Source organism: Eschrichtius robustus, chromosome 13 (genome assembly GCF_028021215.1).
Source record: "Eschrichtius robustus isolate mEscRob2 chromosome 13, mEscRob2.pri, whole genome shotgun sequence".
In the NCBI taxonomy this organism is placed as follows: Eukaryota; Metazoa; Chordata; class Mammalia; order Artiodactyla; family Eschrichtiidae; genus Eschrichtius; species Eschrichtius robustus.
Window position 1 is genome coordinate 95,246,069 of NC_090836.1, and position 16,748 is coordinate 95,262,816.

At 51.4% G+C, this 16,748-nt stretch overlaps 1 protein-coding gene across 1 annotated transcript in view; it reads right to left on the bottom strand.

Annotated features, from left to right (window-relative positions):
- The window catches only part of CACNG2 (calcium voltage-gated channel auxiliary subunit gamma 2), a 117,831-nt gene that overhangs the window by 9,868 nt on the left and 91,215 nt on the right, over positions 1–16,748 (bottom strand). The window contains exon 2 of the mRNA XM_068561145.1: positions 6,586–6,669. Within this exon, the coding sequence (XP_068417246.1) occupies positions 6,586–6,669 (84 nt within the window). The remainder of the gene's footprint in view (positions 1–6,585; positions 6,670–16,748) is intronic.

Here is a 16,748-nt window from a genome sequence, read left to right on the forward strand (position 1 = left end):
ACTTAAATAAATGAACCAGGACGGAAGAGAAACTGTCTCCGTGGGCAGAGGGCGCGAAGGGGAGGCGCCGTTCGAGAAGCGTTCTCTCTGGTTGCATGGATGTGAGTTAGTACGATTTATAGCTTAGATGTTCCCTGACTGCAGGATGTGGCCACACCCACTGTGGTGATCTCTGGAGGGAACATCCCTCACGACAGTTTTGCTGGAAGGGGCTGCAGGTCCGGGGCAGAGGACAGGAGCACGCAGCCTGGAAAACCATCACGGAGGCAGATGGTATCCCAGAAAGTGTGCTGGGCTGGGGTAAGTCACTTTCCCTCTCTGGGCCTCTGTTTTTTCCTCATCTGTAAAATGGGAGGATGGGGCTGGGTGACCCTCAGGGCGTGTCTACCTCCAGCATTTCCGGAGCGGCAAGGATGTCTCCCTGAACTTCTAAACTCTAGTGGGAAGGAGGGGGTGGTGGACTTCCCTCAGTGCTCCCCTGGGGCAGCTGGGGAGCCCTAACAAAGCACCTCCCTAACCCTTGTCTCAGTGTATCCTCAGAGCCCCCTGGGGGACTGGTATTCATCGAGGCTCAGAGAAGTTGAGTAACTGATCCAAGACCACAGAGCAGAGCTCACCTTGGATTCAGGACCTTTCACTCCAAGCCCCAAGCTCAGACCTTGACTCCTGGTATCCCTCTCACCTGCCACCTAGGAACCCGCTGGGTGCCTGGTGGGGCTGGCGGAGGGGAGTGGAGAAGGGGCAACAGGGAGGAGGGGGGTTCTCCGAGGCTGGGGAGGGTGGCTTTGGCTCAGCTTGAGACCCTCCATCCGCCTCAGTCCTCCTTCTGGGGAGAGGGTGAATGTTCCAGGCGGCTCTAGGGAAGGTGGTTCCTCATTCATTCACTCAGCAAACATGTCCCGGGCCTGACTGGGGGCAGGCCCTGTGCTAGCCGGAGTGGGTGGTGGGTGGGAGCAGACTCTCTATTTGCAGCTACTCCCCTCGGTGTCCTCAAGCTGTTCGCCATCCAGTGGGAAAGAAGAGTCCGTAACAGAAATCGTAACATGCAGGCTGGGAAACAGAGCGGTCACCTCCCTGCGACCCAGCCTTCTCGACATTCCCAGCCTCGGACAAGGGCAGCACTGTCCACTGTCTCCCAGCCAGGACGCCTAGATGTCATCTGGAGTCCTCTTTCTCTCACCTCCCCCCATGCAGGCTGTCAGTAACACGTGCCGGCCTCAGAACCGGCCCCTTTCTCATCCACCTCCCCGACTTCCGCCCTGGTCTGAGCACCTGTGTTTCCAGCCTGGATTCTGGCCGTCACCTCCTACTGGTCTCTCTATTTCTGCTGGGACCCCATAGTCAGTTCTACAGCAGAAGCAGAGCGGTGCTGTTAGCGTGGATGTCAGTCCTCGCCTCTCCTCTCAGAACCTTTTCGTGCTCCAGTCTCAGAGCAAAGCCGAGACCCACAAGTCCTGGCCTGGCTTCCCACCCACTGCTCACACCCTCTGCCTTGCTGCATGCCAGCCTCAGACACTTTGCACTGGCTGTTCCCTCTGCCTGGAACCCTCTTCTCAGGGCATCTGCAGGACCAGACACGCTCCCTCACTGCCTTCAGGTCTCTGTTCAAACGTTACCTCCCCAGTGAGGACCTCTCAGACCACTGTACTGAAAACTCTCGCACTCCCTCTCTCCCTTCCTTAATCTTTATCCTTCATACTTTTCACTGTGTAACATACCGACAATAATGGCTACCGCCTCCTCAATGCTTACAGTGCTCTGGGCTGGAGCGAACAGCTGCCTTAGACTGACTCACTGAAGCCTCATTACAACCCTGCGAAGGTACCAATGAACAGCATCCCCATCGGGGGGAGTCCGAGTACCGGGGGAGTTCATTGAGAAGTGGCAGAGCTGGATTTGAACCCAGGCAGCGTGTGCTAAAGCCCGCCGTTATGTTCTCCTGTCTCCTACTGGTGGTAAAGTTCTGTAAATTTACCCCCAAATAATCCTCAAGGTCCTGCCTGCCTTGGCTGCGTTCCACCTCCCTTACAAATGGCCCCTCTGTCTCCCTTACAGGTGTCCGTTCCTGACCCACGGCTGCCCCCAGGGAACTCTCCTCCTGCCTGTTCTTGCTCTCAGGGGCTCAGTGACTCTGGGAAGATGTCAACTCCCAGTTCAAGCGTAATCAGGTGAGATCTCTCTTGAGGGGGAGGAATAGGCCCTGTCCAGAGCCCTCCCTCCCTTCCCCCTTCTGTCCACTTCTGGGTCTGAGAAAAGAGTAGTTGGCATGGCAAGGCCCTGATACTGCAGCTGTGGTGTGTGTGTGTGTGTGTGTGTGTCTGTGTGTACATGAACGTGTGACCTATGGGGGCCAACCCCTCCCCTCCCCCTGGGCAGAGTGTGTCAGGGACAGGGAAATCCACATGCAGCTGATGCTGGAACCATCACCCCCAGCCCCAAGCTCTGACTGTGGGGTGGGGAGAGCTTCACCCCACCCTGCAGTTTGGGGCCACACTACAGTGGATTTTGGGGTCTAACACACAGTAGGTGCTTAAGACATGATTGTGGAAGGAAACTAAATTCTTCTGAATCTTCTTCCCCACTCCAAATCACACTGGGACAGCTGGGAAATATCACTTCCCATCTCCCGGACACACACACACACACACACACACACACACACACACACACACACACACACATACCACGAAGAGACCCATGTGCACACAAATAGACACATGCAAACACACAGGCACTTACATTTAGATAGATAGACACTCAGACGCATGGACATGCAGGCACCAAAAAACACGGAACACAGTACAGACTCATGGCCTTGTGCACAAGACACACACACACCAACACACCCTGAGAGTCATAGGAAGTCACACCCTGGTCACCACTGCCTCTGTGCTTCACCAGCTTCAGGTAAGGAGCTTTGGTAAGGAGGGAGAGGGCTAGGGAGGCGCCACACACCGCAGACCCAGCCGATGGCCCTGCAGAGCTGCCTGGGAAAAACAGGCTGTCACCGTTCCTTTGTGGGTAAGGTAGCACTAGGTGGGCAAGGCTTGTATCAGCCACATCTTCTTGGGGCCAGCGGTCCGGTGGCCCAGAGTGATGATTGGGACCGGCTACAGCTGTTCCTCCCTGGGCTCTGCAGCTCAGGAGAAGCTGTGGACCTCCTCAGATACTCCTGGAGACTGGGGAGTAAGAGCATGCATGCATTCATTCAGTCATTCATTTGTCCCATCAGATGTTAATCCGGCGCCTTCCTTCTGCCCCGACCTCCAAGAGGCGCTGGACTTGCCTGAAGCTTGGCCTGCTGGCTTGAGAGCAAGTGAGCCCCACTTTCTCTGCCAGCCCAGGAGATAAGCTCTGCGCCCCTGGGCATCCATGCCCTCCTAGCATTCTCCCTCCTCCCTCTCTGCTCCAGATCCTCCATCCAGCTGGTGGATCATGGATGGCAGGGGTTATCCAGGCCACCTCACTGGCCTCCCCCTCCTCATCTTCTTCCCTGGGGCCTCCTCCTCTGCCTCTAAGCCTTGGAGTCTGAGGCTCAGTTCCTGCGCCTCTTCTCTCTCTGTATCACTCCCTTGGTGCCTTCATCAAGTCTCACGGCTCTAAATATCATCCCCATGCTGACAGCTCTTAGACTCCTGTCTCGGGCCAGGACACCTCCCCATGGGCCTCTGTAACTTAATGTGGCCGATACTGAGCTTCCGTCCTTCCCCATCCCAACCTGCTCCCTCCACGGACACAAACCTTGGAGTCATCCTTGATTCCTTCCTGGCCCTGGAAATCCACATGCAGCCTTTCAGAAAATCCTGTATGCATACCCTTGGGAATATTTTCAGGCTCTGACCCCTTCCCACCTCCTTCACTGCCACCACCTTGGTTCAAGCTGCTGTCATCTCTTGTCTGGATGATTGTAACAGGTTCCTTGCTTTTTGCTTGTTTCCTTCACCAGAATGTAACCCTCACAAAGGCTCTGACTTTCTTTGTTTTGTTCACCTTTGGGTCCCCATACCATCAACAGTGTCCTGTACATGGTGAGTGGTAGTGAGTGTCTCCTGAGTGAACGAATGAATGAATGAATGCTTCTAGAGTCCAAGTCTCTGCATTGGTGCCACCTTCCTTAGGGAACCCTTCTGGAATGATCGCCTCCAGGCTGGGTTAGGGCCAGGCTCCCTCAGCACCCCACACTGCCTTCTATCCCTGCCTGAGGCGTCTATGTTAGGTTCATGGGTCTGTCCAGCCTTCGTGGCAGGTGTGCTGTAGGTTTAACAGACCAGAACCGGAAGCTGACTCAGGCCCCGCCCACCCGGATGCAGCTCCACCCATCTCCCTGGGCCAAAGGCACGCCCATCGCCAGGAGAAGCTCCGCCCACCTCGCTGGGCCCCAGCTTCGCCCACCTCATTGGGCCAGGGCTCCTCCTAGAAGAATGACCTCTGTCTTCTAGCTTCTGTAGCCAATCAGGTTAGAGCTTAATGGAGGATGATGGGAACTCACATCTTCCAGCTTTGAAAAGTCACTTTTGTTGTCTAGCCCCAGACTGGCATATTACAGATCAAGGGTCAGCAAACTCTGCCAGATGAGGCCTGCTGCCTGTTTTTGTAAATGAAGTTAAGTTTCAATGGAGCAAGCACAGCCACGCTCATGTGCTTCTGTATTTGCTTTTGTGCTGCAAGGTCAGGTATGAGTAGTTGGGACAGAGACTGTGTGGCCCACAAAGCCTGGAATATTTACTATCTGTCCCTTTACAGAAAAAGTTTGCCAATCTCTGTTACAGATGCTCAAAAAATATGGTTGGCTTAAGTCAATTCAAGTCAGACCCTCGGAAACCTGCGCTGCTAATGTACATTCAAGTCTTCTGTCCGGAGACATCAAAATGAACCAAACACACTAAGCCATTCTCTCTTTAAAATCGGGGAAATGGAGGTATAGACTAGGTAGGAATAGCCACTGAAGAATCCTATATCTTTCTTTTATTTAACAAATAGCATTTATTGAGCACCTACTATATTCCAAGAGCTGTTCTAGACAGAGCAAAGAATGAGACAAGGGTCCTGTCCCACAAGCACTTGGCATCTGGCTGATAAAGCATCACACCCTCGCTGTGTTCAGCCAGTGCAGCTTTGGGTGCTGGCTCTGCTTTGCCCCTCCTTCCACCTCTGCCCTCGGGTGCGTCTCTGCCGGCCCCTGCATCCCAAGTCCAGCTGTTCTCAGAGGGTCCTCCCGCCAGGCTGTGCTCTACCTGCAGCCACGGACTGTGTCTCATTCATTCCTCTGGATCGCCACAGCACTGAGTACGGCCTCTGGCATAAAGAAGGTGCTCAATCTGCCTTTATGCCACCGCCAGGCTCCTTTGAAAGCCCCAGACCTGGTAATGGGGGTGACGACCAAATGACCCTTTAGGAATTCCATCTAAGAGCAGCATCTTGCAGGAATTCATAAAGGGAAAGGATGAGCTTTGTAAGATATTTCCCCCCTTTAAAAAGAAAGCTGTAAATGACGTGATGTTTCCTTCCCTTCTCTTCCCAGCCGCCTGGCTGGCTTCGTGTTCCATGGGCTTGCAATGAAACCCAGATTTCAGGCTGACCTGAGAGTCGGGTTTGATGTGAGGAGTAATTATTGAAAGCGACAGGGGTGATCTATGTAATAAAATGCCCCCTACATTTTTCATAAAAGTGATCCAAGGGTAATACTAACCGATGCTGTGGGGGGATGGGAGGGAGGCTTTGGCCCGGGAAGGGCACCTGGGAGCAGAAGGGGGCGGGCAATGCCCCTGGGAGGAGAGTCAACTCCCTCAGGAGGTGCTGCCTGAGAGCCTGGAGCAGAGCTTTCAACCACTTCTGCTCGGGGCGGCTTTGCTGTACCAGGCATCAAGGACCCTTAGCTCCTCTCCTGGAAATCCTTTTCTCCCGGAACATTTTGCCTTGTTAGTTTTTGCTGATTCTTGAGAGATTTCCTTTGGGTCTCAACATACTTTCTCTTGATAATATGTCTCAGGTGGATTTAAGATCACAGCTATTACATCAGGATTTAACTTTGACTTGACTTGTGGGGAAAGAAAAAAAATCTCATTGTTTCAGTAGAAGTTCCAGTCTGGCACCGCCTGATGAGTTTCTTCATTGGATTATTCAAGAAATAGCTACTGAGTGCTTTTTACGTGCCAGGCACTGGGCTGGGAATACAATCATGAACGAGATAGGTAGAGTCTATCAGAGTCCTAGTGGAGTTGGCAGCACTGCGAGGGAGCTGGTTGCTCAAATAGACAAGGACCCCACAGCGTGATAAAGGTGCTAGGCTCTGGGAACCCCTTCAAGGGCATGGAGGACTTCTTGGAGGAGGTGATGTTTCAGCTGAAACCTGGAAGATGAGTAGGAACTTGCCGACAAAGAGGGGAGAGAAGGGCGTTGCAGGCAGAGGGAAACAGCATGCATGAAGGTTTGGCCACTGGGCAGGAGGGGAGGAGGGAGGCTCAGCTTTTTCCTGCCCTCTGTGGTGACAGGGACCTCTAGATAGTCCTGGCCTTTGACTCTTGAAGGATGGAAGGGCAGGACCCACCACGAGGAAGGAGATAAAAAAAAATTGCATGCACTCACGGAGGAAATATTCTGCTGTGTCAGCTTCGTAATCTGCATCCTCTGGGAAGTGATCGATTTGCTTGCAGAGACCTTTGAAGTTCCCTGGAAAACAAGGGAAGAAAGAGCTCGTAAGACATCCTAGGCTCCGGGGATTCAGAGCCCACCGGCCTCTTCCTGGCTTCTCGCTCTTCTGAAGCTGACTCAGCCCTCTCCCTCATCCCCGGAGGAAGGTATCGCTTTGTCTGTTTGGACATCTGTCTGGTGAATCAAAACACAGACACCCGCGGTGCTGTGGAGAGGATCTAAGGCTTAAGACTTCAAAACCCAGCCTTCCATCTCTGCATCGAGGCTTCTGAGGATTAGCTGAGGCGTGGCGGGCAGTGGAGGTTTGAATCTGTGCTGGGGACTGCCACGGAGGAAGCTGGTGAATGTCAGTACACCTGCCTCTGCGCCCCAGCCCGGCTGGGAGTCACCTCGCGTCTTACATGCGAGAAAGCAGATCGCTTTCCAAAGAAGGCCGACCCCAGACGGGGCTGGAGAACATTCCCACAGACCTTTAGATGAGCTTGCAAAGCATTTTCTCATTGGCAGTTACATAGAATTCACTATATGGAGCCCCTGAAAGTTCTGAAATACCCCTAGGGTTGGGCCCCCCAAGGGGGCTGGGCCCTCTGCCAGGCTCTTGGACTACGACTCAACCTGTGAGAAGGGTGTTAGCATCTCCATTTTACAGATGAAGAAACTGAGGCTCAGGGAGGCTAAACGACTGAATAAGTACTCATGGCCAGGAAATGATGGAATAAGGGCTCAAACAAAGACCTTTTGGTTCTAAAAATTTCCTTGGTGACTGCTGAGAAAGTGAGAGCTGGCTCAGATGAAAACCCCTAGTCCAGTGTCCAGTGGCCCCCAGCAGTGATCATTAAATGAATGAGTGAACTATTGAACTCGATCTTCATAAAAACTCATGTGGAGACTAGAATTGCAAGCATGGCCGCTTCATGGCAGCAGAGTCTTTGTCTGTTTCATTCACACTGTATCCCCAACACCAGCATAGGCACTATGGATGTTGCTTAACTTTCTCTGAATGACTGAACCCTTGAACCTGTGCAGGGAGATATGGCAACAGCGGGTGAGAGGCAGGCTCTGCGGCTGGACTGCCCGGGCCTTGGCTCTGGCTCAGCTTCACGAAGACGCCTCAGTTTTCTCAGAGGAAAGTGGAGATCAGAGCAATTCTTCCTTCACAGTTGTCATGGGGATTACACGAGTTGACATGTCTAAAGCGCTCAGAGCAGTACCTGGCACGTTAGTAAATGTGCTGGGGGTATTGATGTGAGAGAGATATGAACCTTGACTACATTTAGCCCCTGACATTCAGGATTTTCCTGTGATGGTAGCTAATGTAACCTAATTAATACAGTCCCCAATACGTGTTAGCAATTTCTTTTCTTATTACAGGAGATTGAATCTAGTTCCCTGTGCTATACAGACCTTGTTGTTCATCCATTCTATATATAATAGTTTGCATCTGCTAATTCCATCCCTCCCCCGTACACCCTCCCCCCTGGCAACCGCAAATCTGTTCTCTATGTCTGTGAGTCTGTTTCTACTTTCTGGATAAGTTCATTTATGTAATATTTTAGATTCCACATATAAGTGATATCATATGGTGTTTGGCTTTCTTTTTGACTTCCTTCACTTAGTATGATAATCTCTCGGTCCATCCATGTTGCTGCAAATGGCATTGTTTCATTCTTTTTTATGGCTGAGTAGTATTCCATTGTATAAAGAAGTTTTATTATTATTATTTTCAATTTTACTTATTTATTTATTTTTGGCTGCTTTGGGTCTTCGTTGCTGTGCGTGGGCTTTCTCTAGTTGTGTCAAGCGGGGGCTACTCTTTGTTGCAGTGCGCGGGCTTCTCGTTGTGGTGGCTTCTCTTGTTGAGGAGCACGGGCTCTAGGTGCATGGGCTTCAGTAGCTGTGGCTCGCAGGCTCAGTAGTTGTGGCTCACAGGCTCTACAGCGCAGGCTCAGTAGTTGTGGCGCACAGGCTTAGTTGCTCCGCGGCATGTGGGATCTTCCTGGGCCAGGGCTCGAACCCATGTTCCCTGCATTGGCAGGCGGATTCTTAACCACTGCGCCTCCAGGGAAGTTCCTCTCCAGAGTGCCCGAAAGCCACAGACCTCCCATTTTCGGGAACGACTTCCAGCCCGCTGGCGTGGAGCTTAACGCTCCCGCCCTCACCCGAAGGAGCAATTTCTTTTCTTATAAGATCCTGAGCCTTTGTAGCCCATGGAGTAGGTTTTATCATGTACTATAGAAATTATTTAGGAATTTTAAGGCATTAGTACACAGACCTGTGTATATCACATATAGCTGTATACATAGGATACAGGTGTGCTTATATAACTAAGTATTTTAGGTATTTCTTGCTGTTATTATGTTATGTAGGTAATTCTGTACTACATATTACAGAGAAGATGGTTGATCCTTACTCTCCAACCCCCCCCCCCCCCTTGACTGTCTCTGTACCAAATTCGCTTCCTTTCCCAACTTCTGCAAGAAAAACAGTTCCCCAGAGCATAACGGAAGTTCGGGTAGCTTCACTGCGGCTTTGTAGGATCCGTGGAGCACAGCGTTTCACTCCAGATGCTCCCATCAGGGCAGGCGGCTTCTAAGCATGGTGGGCAGTCTCTTCTCTTGCTCAGCACCCTCCCCACCCCATACCTTGCTGTCTCCCCCTCCTCTGTTGTCCTGATCACGTCCCACTCTGCTCTCGGCATCTTGCTGCATTAACCGGAGGCCTCCCGCTCCCCCTCCTAGCTTAGCCTCCAGCCAGCCACACACTCTTCTCTCCGGAGAAGAGTCTTTGTACCCGCTGCTAAGAGGATAACACAGCCTCCCCATTGTTAAAAGTACAAATCAGTGTATTTACAAAGCACTTTGCAGAGCGCTTTCATTTTCTCTCAATTCAGTCTGACAAATATTTCGTCAGTGCCAACTTGGTGCCAGGCATCTTTACAAGGAATCCGTACAGGAGGTGAGGCGCGGAGAACGGTACTGACGTGCCCCGAGGCTCCTAAAAAATGGGGGGCAGTGCTCATCCCCCAACCAAGGGATCACAGGTGGTGCCTCCACGTCTCTCTTCTAAGGGCCCCACGCTTCAGGCTGGTGGACCACACCTGCACCTTCTCCCCACGCAGCCTGGCTGTCCGCTGCCCCAGCCCGTGCCTCCGTCATCCTTGGACCGTTGGGTCCCGGCATGGTGCCTAGCGCAGGAGAAGCGCTCCAGAGATGCTTGTTGAGAGGCTGTGTCAAATGATCAGCAGCCAGACCTCTCCGGTGAGGTCCAGACCTGGGTATCCAACTGCTTGTTTGATGTCTCCTGGTGGATGTTTTAAAAGCACCGTACACTCAGCAGGTCCAAACTGGAACTCATGATCTGTCCCTCAAGCCTGGTCTTCTGGAGGCAGCAGCTCGGTCAGCCAATGCCTCTCCATCGCTCCCTTGTGAAAACTGAGCCTAGCCATCACTGCCGACATCTCCTCCTATTCCCTGCAGGCTCCATTCATCACGACGTCCTGTCTGGATTAGCTCTCGGTATCTCTCAAACCCATCGTTTTCTTTCCAACAATAGTGACACCCACTGCCAGGTGGGTGCTTAATTCCCTGGATGACTGCAGTAGCCTCCCCACTGGTCATTTTGTACCCACTGTTATCCGTCTCTACAGAGTAATCATAGTGAACCTTTGAAAATGCAAATCTGTTCAAGCCACATCCAGTTTGAAACACTCAACAGCTTCTCGATGCTCTTAGGGAAAAGCTCAACATCTTTAACAGGGCCTGACCCTGACTTCTGTCTGGTCTCACCTCCCTCTTGGTGCATGTGCCATCTCTGCTGTTCTTCCTGCCATGCTTGCTCCTACCACAGGGCCTTTGCACACGCTGGTCTACCTTCCTGTGCCCCCATCGTATCCTTTGTTGTCCCTCTCTCAACCTTCTTTGGCCCTCCTGCACTGTGCTAGTGGGGTGTCTGCCACTATGCTGGCTGCTCTGTGTTGGGGGGAGGTGTTAAGGCATGAATGATGCTGGTGGGAATGTTCTGGTAGAGAGGGAAGAATTGATAACCCAGGGAGGGGATGGGGCAATGCAGGAGCACTGTGAGAGGGGATGAGGTCTGGGACACAAGTGCAAGGTTGGCCTTATATGGACGATGGTGTGTCCGCCGCACCGGGAGGGAAGGGGCATCTGTGGATACAGATGCAGGGGATGAGTAGGCATGGTGGGAGCTTGTGACACTTCTCTTCTGGTTGCTTTTCTTGATGAAATGGGAAAGTGAAATTTTTCTCCATGAGAGTGGGAGAGGGAATGGACCAGGCTTGAGACATGAAGTATGGGTGTTGGTGGCTTGAAGGTCCCTCTAGAGATTCTGTGGTTTTCTCTGAACACATTTAGTATGTGGCTGCAGTCTAGCTGGAGGGTTGCCTTTAACCAGGATGAGGGTCAGTGAGATGAACACAAGAAGGTGAGAGGAGAAAGGGAGTGATTCTGAAGATGGATCAGACCCTAAGCTGGTAAAGGGGACAGTGAAAAGGTGGTGGGATCAATGTACTGGAAACGTAAGGTGAGGGTCAAGGGATGGTGGCGGGAGTGAGCTGGAAGGGCGGGGCATGGGAGTCAGAGAGCAGATGCAAAAGACTGAGATTGTGGAAGGGGCGTGGTCATTGGTAACGTCAGGGTCAATGATAAGACCATGAACAGGGTGACTCAAGTCAGGTGGAGGTAGGGATGCCATTCAAAGTATTTAGCAAAGCTCATACAGATTAATGTACAAGTCAAAACTAAATAACTTTTGTACATAAAACAAAACTAAATGTTTGCTTTTATTTCCTATATACATCAATTACATATTATAAAACTGCTCACCAAGTTAAATGTTGACATGCAAACGATTCATCAAATTATTCTAATAAACCCCAAATCAATGGTTGGTTTTTAGAAATTATTGGTGTGATCTTTTGATGATGAGGCTCTTACAAGCTAAATGATCGCCCTGTCTGGACCGCGATTTGACACAGGGAACCACACCAGATGCTTCTGGCCCTTCTCTGTTAGAGGAAGAGTCATCCTGTCTCTGTGATAACAGAATTTTCTCCTAACCTGCCTGATGCAGTTCAGTTAAGGACTTCTCCGAGAAAATAGCCCTCTGTCCTGGAAAGTGCCAGAGCTGCGAGTGGTAGAGTGGGCGTGGTGGTGGAGGTGAGAAGGACGGAAACCTCACAGGCAGTGCTCTCGTGGGCAGTGGGGTGAGCACAGCCCGGTCCTGCCGCTCAGGACCCTTTGAAGTTTCTGTTCTTCTTGGGTCCTTGCATACCCCCTGCAGAGCCAGAGGTACCGGGGCCCGTAGAGGCACAGAGCTCACCCTCCATCCATCCTTGGGGAGTGGGGAGAGGCCATGGGCCTCAGTCCCAGCCCCTTCCTTCTCTGCCTGTCACAACCCTGCTCAGCCCTCTTCCTCACACTTGGTGGGGCTGATTGATGCTATGGGGTTTCAGTATTAAACAAGCAGCGATGCAGGACTCGTAAGGGCTGGCTGAGCGAGAGGGCGAGGCCACGTACCGGGCGGACTCTCTGCCTGCTTGTGAAATCTCCCAGAGGACCACAGGAGTAGCACTAGGGAATGAGGTAGCAGCAAGTGGCAAACGTCTCAAAGAATGGGTGGGGGGATGCCCGGGATGCGAAGAATAGAGGCGAGGCGGAGTCAGGGTAGAGAAGGCTGGGATGAATTTCAGGGAGAAAGGATTTTAGGAGAGAGGCCGGGAGATGGAAACAGCAGGGAGGGTCCCACCACCCCCCAGGCCCAGGGGTGTGGGTGATAAAACACCCCCGTGTGGGAGATGGCAGGGGGTGGTGTCCTCAGGGGAGGACAGGTTTCCATCAGAGCAAGAAGAGAAGAGATCGAGAACATGGGGGATTTTGCAGACATCAGGACAAAATTCCAGAAATCCCAGAGCAAGGATTTGTGGGGCTGGGGGAGTTGGAGATTGGGTCAGAACCCTGAGGGACGAATGGTTGGTGGTGAGGAAAGACCCAGATAACTTGGGACTCAGGCTATGGCAGGATTGGTCCCAATGGTCTCTGAGGTTGATGGTGATGATGAGGCTGTGAGTGTCGGCTGGAAGCATAAGGGGTCTCCAGGAGCACCTGGGGGTCTGTGGCCCAGGACTCAGTCTGACTAAGGTGGTGCTGAGGCTCATGAAGGGGTGGTGCTACCAGTAGCACTGCATCACTTTTGGTGGAATTTAAGTTTGGTAGAACATCTGTGTCGGCAGACATTACTACCGACAGCGAAGAGGGGTGTCATTTTGTTTTCCTGATGCCAGCCTAGAGTTCTGCTGTATTTCTTTCTGGTTGGTGGTCATCAAGCCCAGGAGTTGACACAGCTTCAGGCATAGATGGATCCAGGTGCTCAAAAATCTGGTGTCTCTCACCATCGCTGATCATCCTTCCTCTCTCCCCAGGGTAGAGACTAAGGGCTGACTAAGTGCTTGGGCCTGGTGTGGTGGAGGGAAATCTGACCTGATTCTTGCCCTTCAGGGGCACACAGTGTGGGGGAAAGACAGAAAGCACAGAATTTACTAGAATGTAATGTCTCACATCGTATATTAGAGGGATGTATAAGGCCTTATGGGAGCATAGTTGTTCAGCCGACATTTATGTAGCACCAACTGTATGCTATGCTTGTGTGATCTGCTGAGGACACAAAGGAAAAAAATATACTTTCTGTCTCCATAGAGCATGCCATCTATGGGAGACAGAGAACAGAGGCTGTGGGGTAGCAGGATGTGTGTTGTGACAAAGCGGGGCGTGTCTGGGAGCACACGGAGGGCTGCAGATCCAGGTGTGTGAGTGTGCAGGTGTTGACACAGGCTTCCTGACTTGGAAGGTGGAGGAGTTAGCCAGGTGAAGCAGGTAGGTAGAGATGTGTGTGTGTGTGTGCGTGTGTGTGCGTGTGTGTGTGTGTTGGGGCGTGTGAGGAAGCGGTGGAGGGTGAGAAGGGATTCTAGGAAGAAGGACCAGCAAGAGCAAAGTCAGGGAACTGCTGGGCACACAGCAGGGAGCAGAGTATCCCAGGGGTCAGGCAGGTCCTCCAGGGCAGAGTTGTGGGTAACAGGGAAGCCTGGAAGCAGCGGTGTGCTGGAGCCGGCCTACATCACGGGAGCTGATTGTTAGCGTCTCTTCCGAACTCACATGAGTAGCTTGAAATCAGCCATGGTGGGAGTATTTGCACCACGGGAATCGGCAAACACTACAAATCAAGGTCCCCTTTCCCTGCCCAGCGAGCCAGCTGTTAAACATTTACCAGGACACCCTTGCATGAAGGGCAATCCCGTATGAGGGCTTGGCTGGTGCAAAGATGTGACATCTTCATGGGATTGGAGATTTACAGAAAGATTGGTCCCTTTGAGAGGGCTGGATGGGTCAGGGTGAGGGCAGGAGATGGCTGGGGAGGGGCAGGGGCCAGGTCCCGCAGGGGCTTGTGGTCCAGGCTGAACTGAGGAGGGGGTATCTCAGCGTCCACTTCCCCTACAAGCATTGGCTTTGAGCTTTTGGAGGATGAAGAGGTGGGGGGACTCTCCCACCATGAACTATATAAAGGATTATTCTAATCACCGCGAAATCTCTACTGAACCTCCACCCCCAGAAAGGCCAGTGATGACATGCCAACCCCAGAGCCCAGGGACTTCAGGCCGAGCTGAGGTGGGAAGGCCAAGGGCTGTGCCTGAGGCAGCTACAACTCTGCCTCCAGGAATTTCCTGCTTCAGACTGAAAATTTCAGCTTGCAGGTATTAAGTAGTTTAAAAGGAGGTTTCATCAGCTTTGTAAAAAGCACATTAATATCTCACAGCACCAACTGCTGTCTCATTTCTTTGAGATGCAATAAGCTCTTCATAAACCTGGTCGTTAAGGGTTGAACAGACGCTGTTTTATTTTCCACATACTCACGAGAGTCTGAAAGAGCAGCTCGGAGCCGGGAGGGTACGTGGAGGGGGGCCGGTTGACACACGGGGAGGAGATCGGCTAAGTAATTTTTTAAGTGAAGCAGAGGAAGGGCTTGGTGGGAGCTTTTTGTGCTGCGTTTTAGACCTTTTCTGCTCCCGGCTGTTTGCTTTGCTGGCAGGGCCCGCCCTGACCACAGGGATTAAGGAGACCTTGGGGCAGGTGGGTGAGGCCTGGCTCCTCCCTCTCGGGAACCCCAGGCCCCAAACAGCGCTGGCACCGGCTGCTGGAAGGTGTGAAACAACAGCCTTTGTGGCTGTCCATAAGTTCACTCATTCCCCGTTCATTCATTCACTGAATTGTTTTGAATGCCTGCTGTGTGCTAGGTCCCGTGCAGGCACTGGGCCTGGTTAGAGTGGGGTAAGAAGTCTGTTCTGCCTGCCTGCCTTCCCCGATTCTGCCCTATCTTGTGCCCTGAGCTCTCGCCTTCCAGAATCCCTGGGCACAGCACTGAACACTTGCCCACACAACCTCTGGGAGTATATCCTGTCCTGATTCTTGTCAGCTGCTTCTTTAGTCCTTTCAGTGTGATGTGGGGAAGAGATTGGACCCCAGACTCAGAGAGTTCCAGCTTCTAAGCCTGGCTCTGCTAGCTATTAGCTGTGTGGCCCTGAGCAAGTCATGTGACCTCCCTGTGCCTGTCTCCTTAGCTGTCAAAGGGGGATGTTAATCTCTGCCCCGTGGGGAGATTCTGAGGACTCAAGGAGATAACAGAAGTGAAGGCCCCTTGTGCAGTCCCTAACCCAGAGCAGGCACTCAACAAATGTAATCCTTCTTTCTCTTTCTTCTTCAAATGATGCCTCTTTCAGGAAGCCTTTCTTGATTGCCCTTAGTTGGAAAAACTCTTTCCCTCCTCTATGCCTCTATGAAGTGCTTCTAGATTTTAATGGGCATAGGAGTCACTGGGGGATCATGTTAAACCAGATTCTGACTCAGTGGGTCTGGCGTGGGGCCTGAGACTTTACATTTCTCACAAGTTCCCAGGTGAGGCTGGTGCTGCACGGTCCCTGGTGGACCACACTTTGGGTTGATTTTCGAGTACTTTGTATCTGCTTTGATCATATTTTGTGTTCCGGTATCATTGTTTAGGAACAAATGGCTGCAAATCTGTAAGTTTCTCAAGGGCAGAATTTCTTCTAGAGAGTTTCCTGAACATACCATATTTCCCTTGATGCCAAGATGCTCACATGCACATTTCAGTGAAATTGGGTTATGTCTTATAATTGATGGGTTCATTTACTGCTGTGTGTCTCTTTTCTCCTGAAAAATCATTATTGCATTGATGGTGTGTCTCATAATTAATGATAATGGCTACACAACAAGTGTTTATTGAACAAATGGACAAATAAACGAATCTGTGTGTGTGTGTGTGTGTGTGTCTGTGTGGGCAGAGAGTATTGTATACATTTCCATTCTCCTGAACAGATGAACATTATGACAACTATTAGAATCCCTGGGGCACCAGGATCTTTTGTACCTCGCTTATTAAAAGCTTATTTGACAGTATCAAAATATGTGTATAACCCAAACCCCAGCAATTTCTCTTAGAAATTTGCCTTGGGAAACCCTTGCATGTATGCATAAGAAGATGTGTACGAGAATGTTCCTAACAGCATTACTTGGAACAACAAAACACTGGGAACAACTCACATTTCTATTGTCAGAGGAATGATAATAGCTTGGAGTATATTAATATAATGGGATATTACACAGCAATGAAAGAGAGTAGATTACAGCTACACATGTCAACACGGTTGAGTTCCACACACATACTACTGAACATAACAGAACAGAAATAGACTCACAGGCATAAAACATGAACTTAACCGTTACCAAAGGGGAAAGGGGGGAGGGATAAATTAGGAATTTGGGATTAAAACATACATGTTACTATACATAAAATAGATTACCAGGGACTTCCCTGGTGGCACAGTGGTTAAGAATCTGCCTGCCAACGCAGAGGTCACGGGTTTGAGCCCTGGTCCGGGAAGATCCCACTTGCCGTGGAGCAACTAAGCCCATGTGCCACAACTACTGAAGCCCGTGAGCCCAGAGCCTGTGCTCCGCAAGAAGAGAAGCCACCTCAATGAGAAGCCTGTGCACCACAACGAAGAGTAGCCC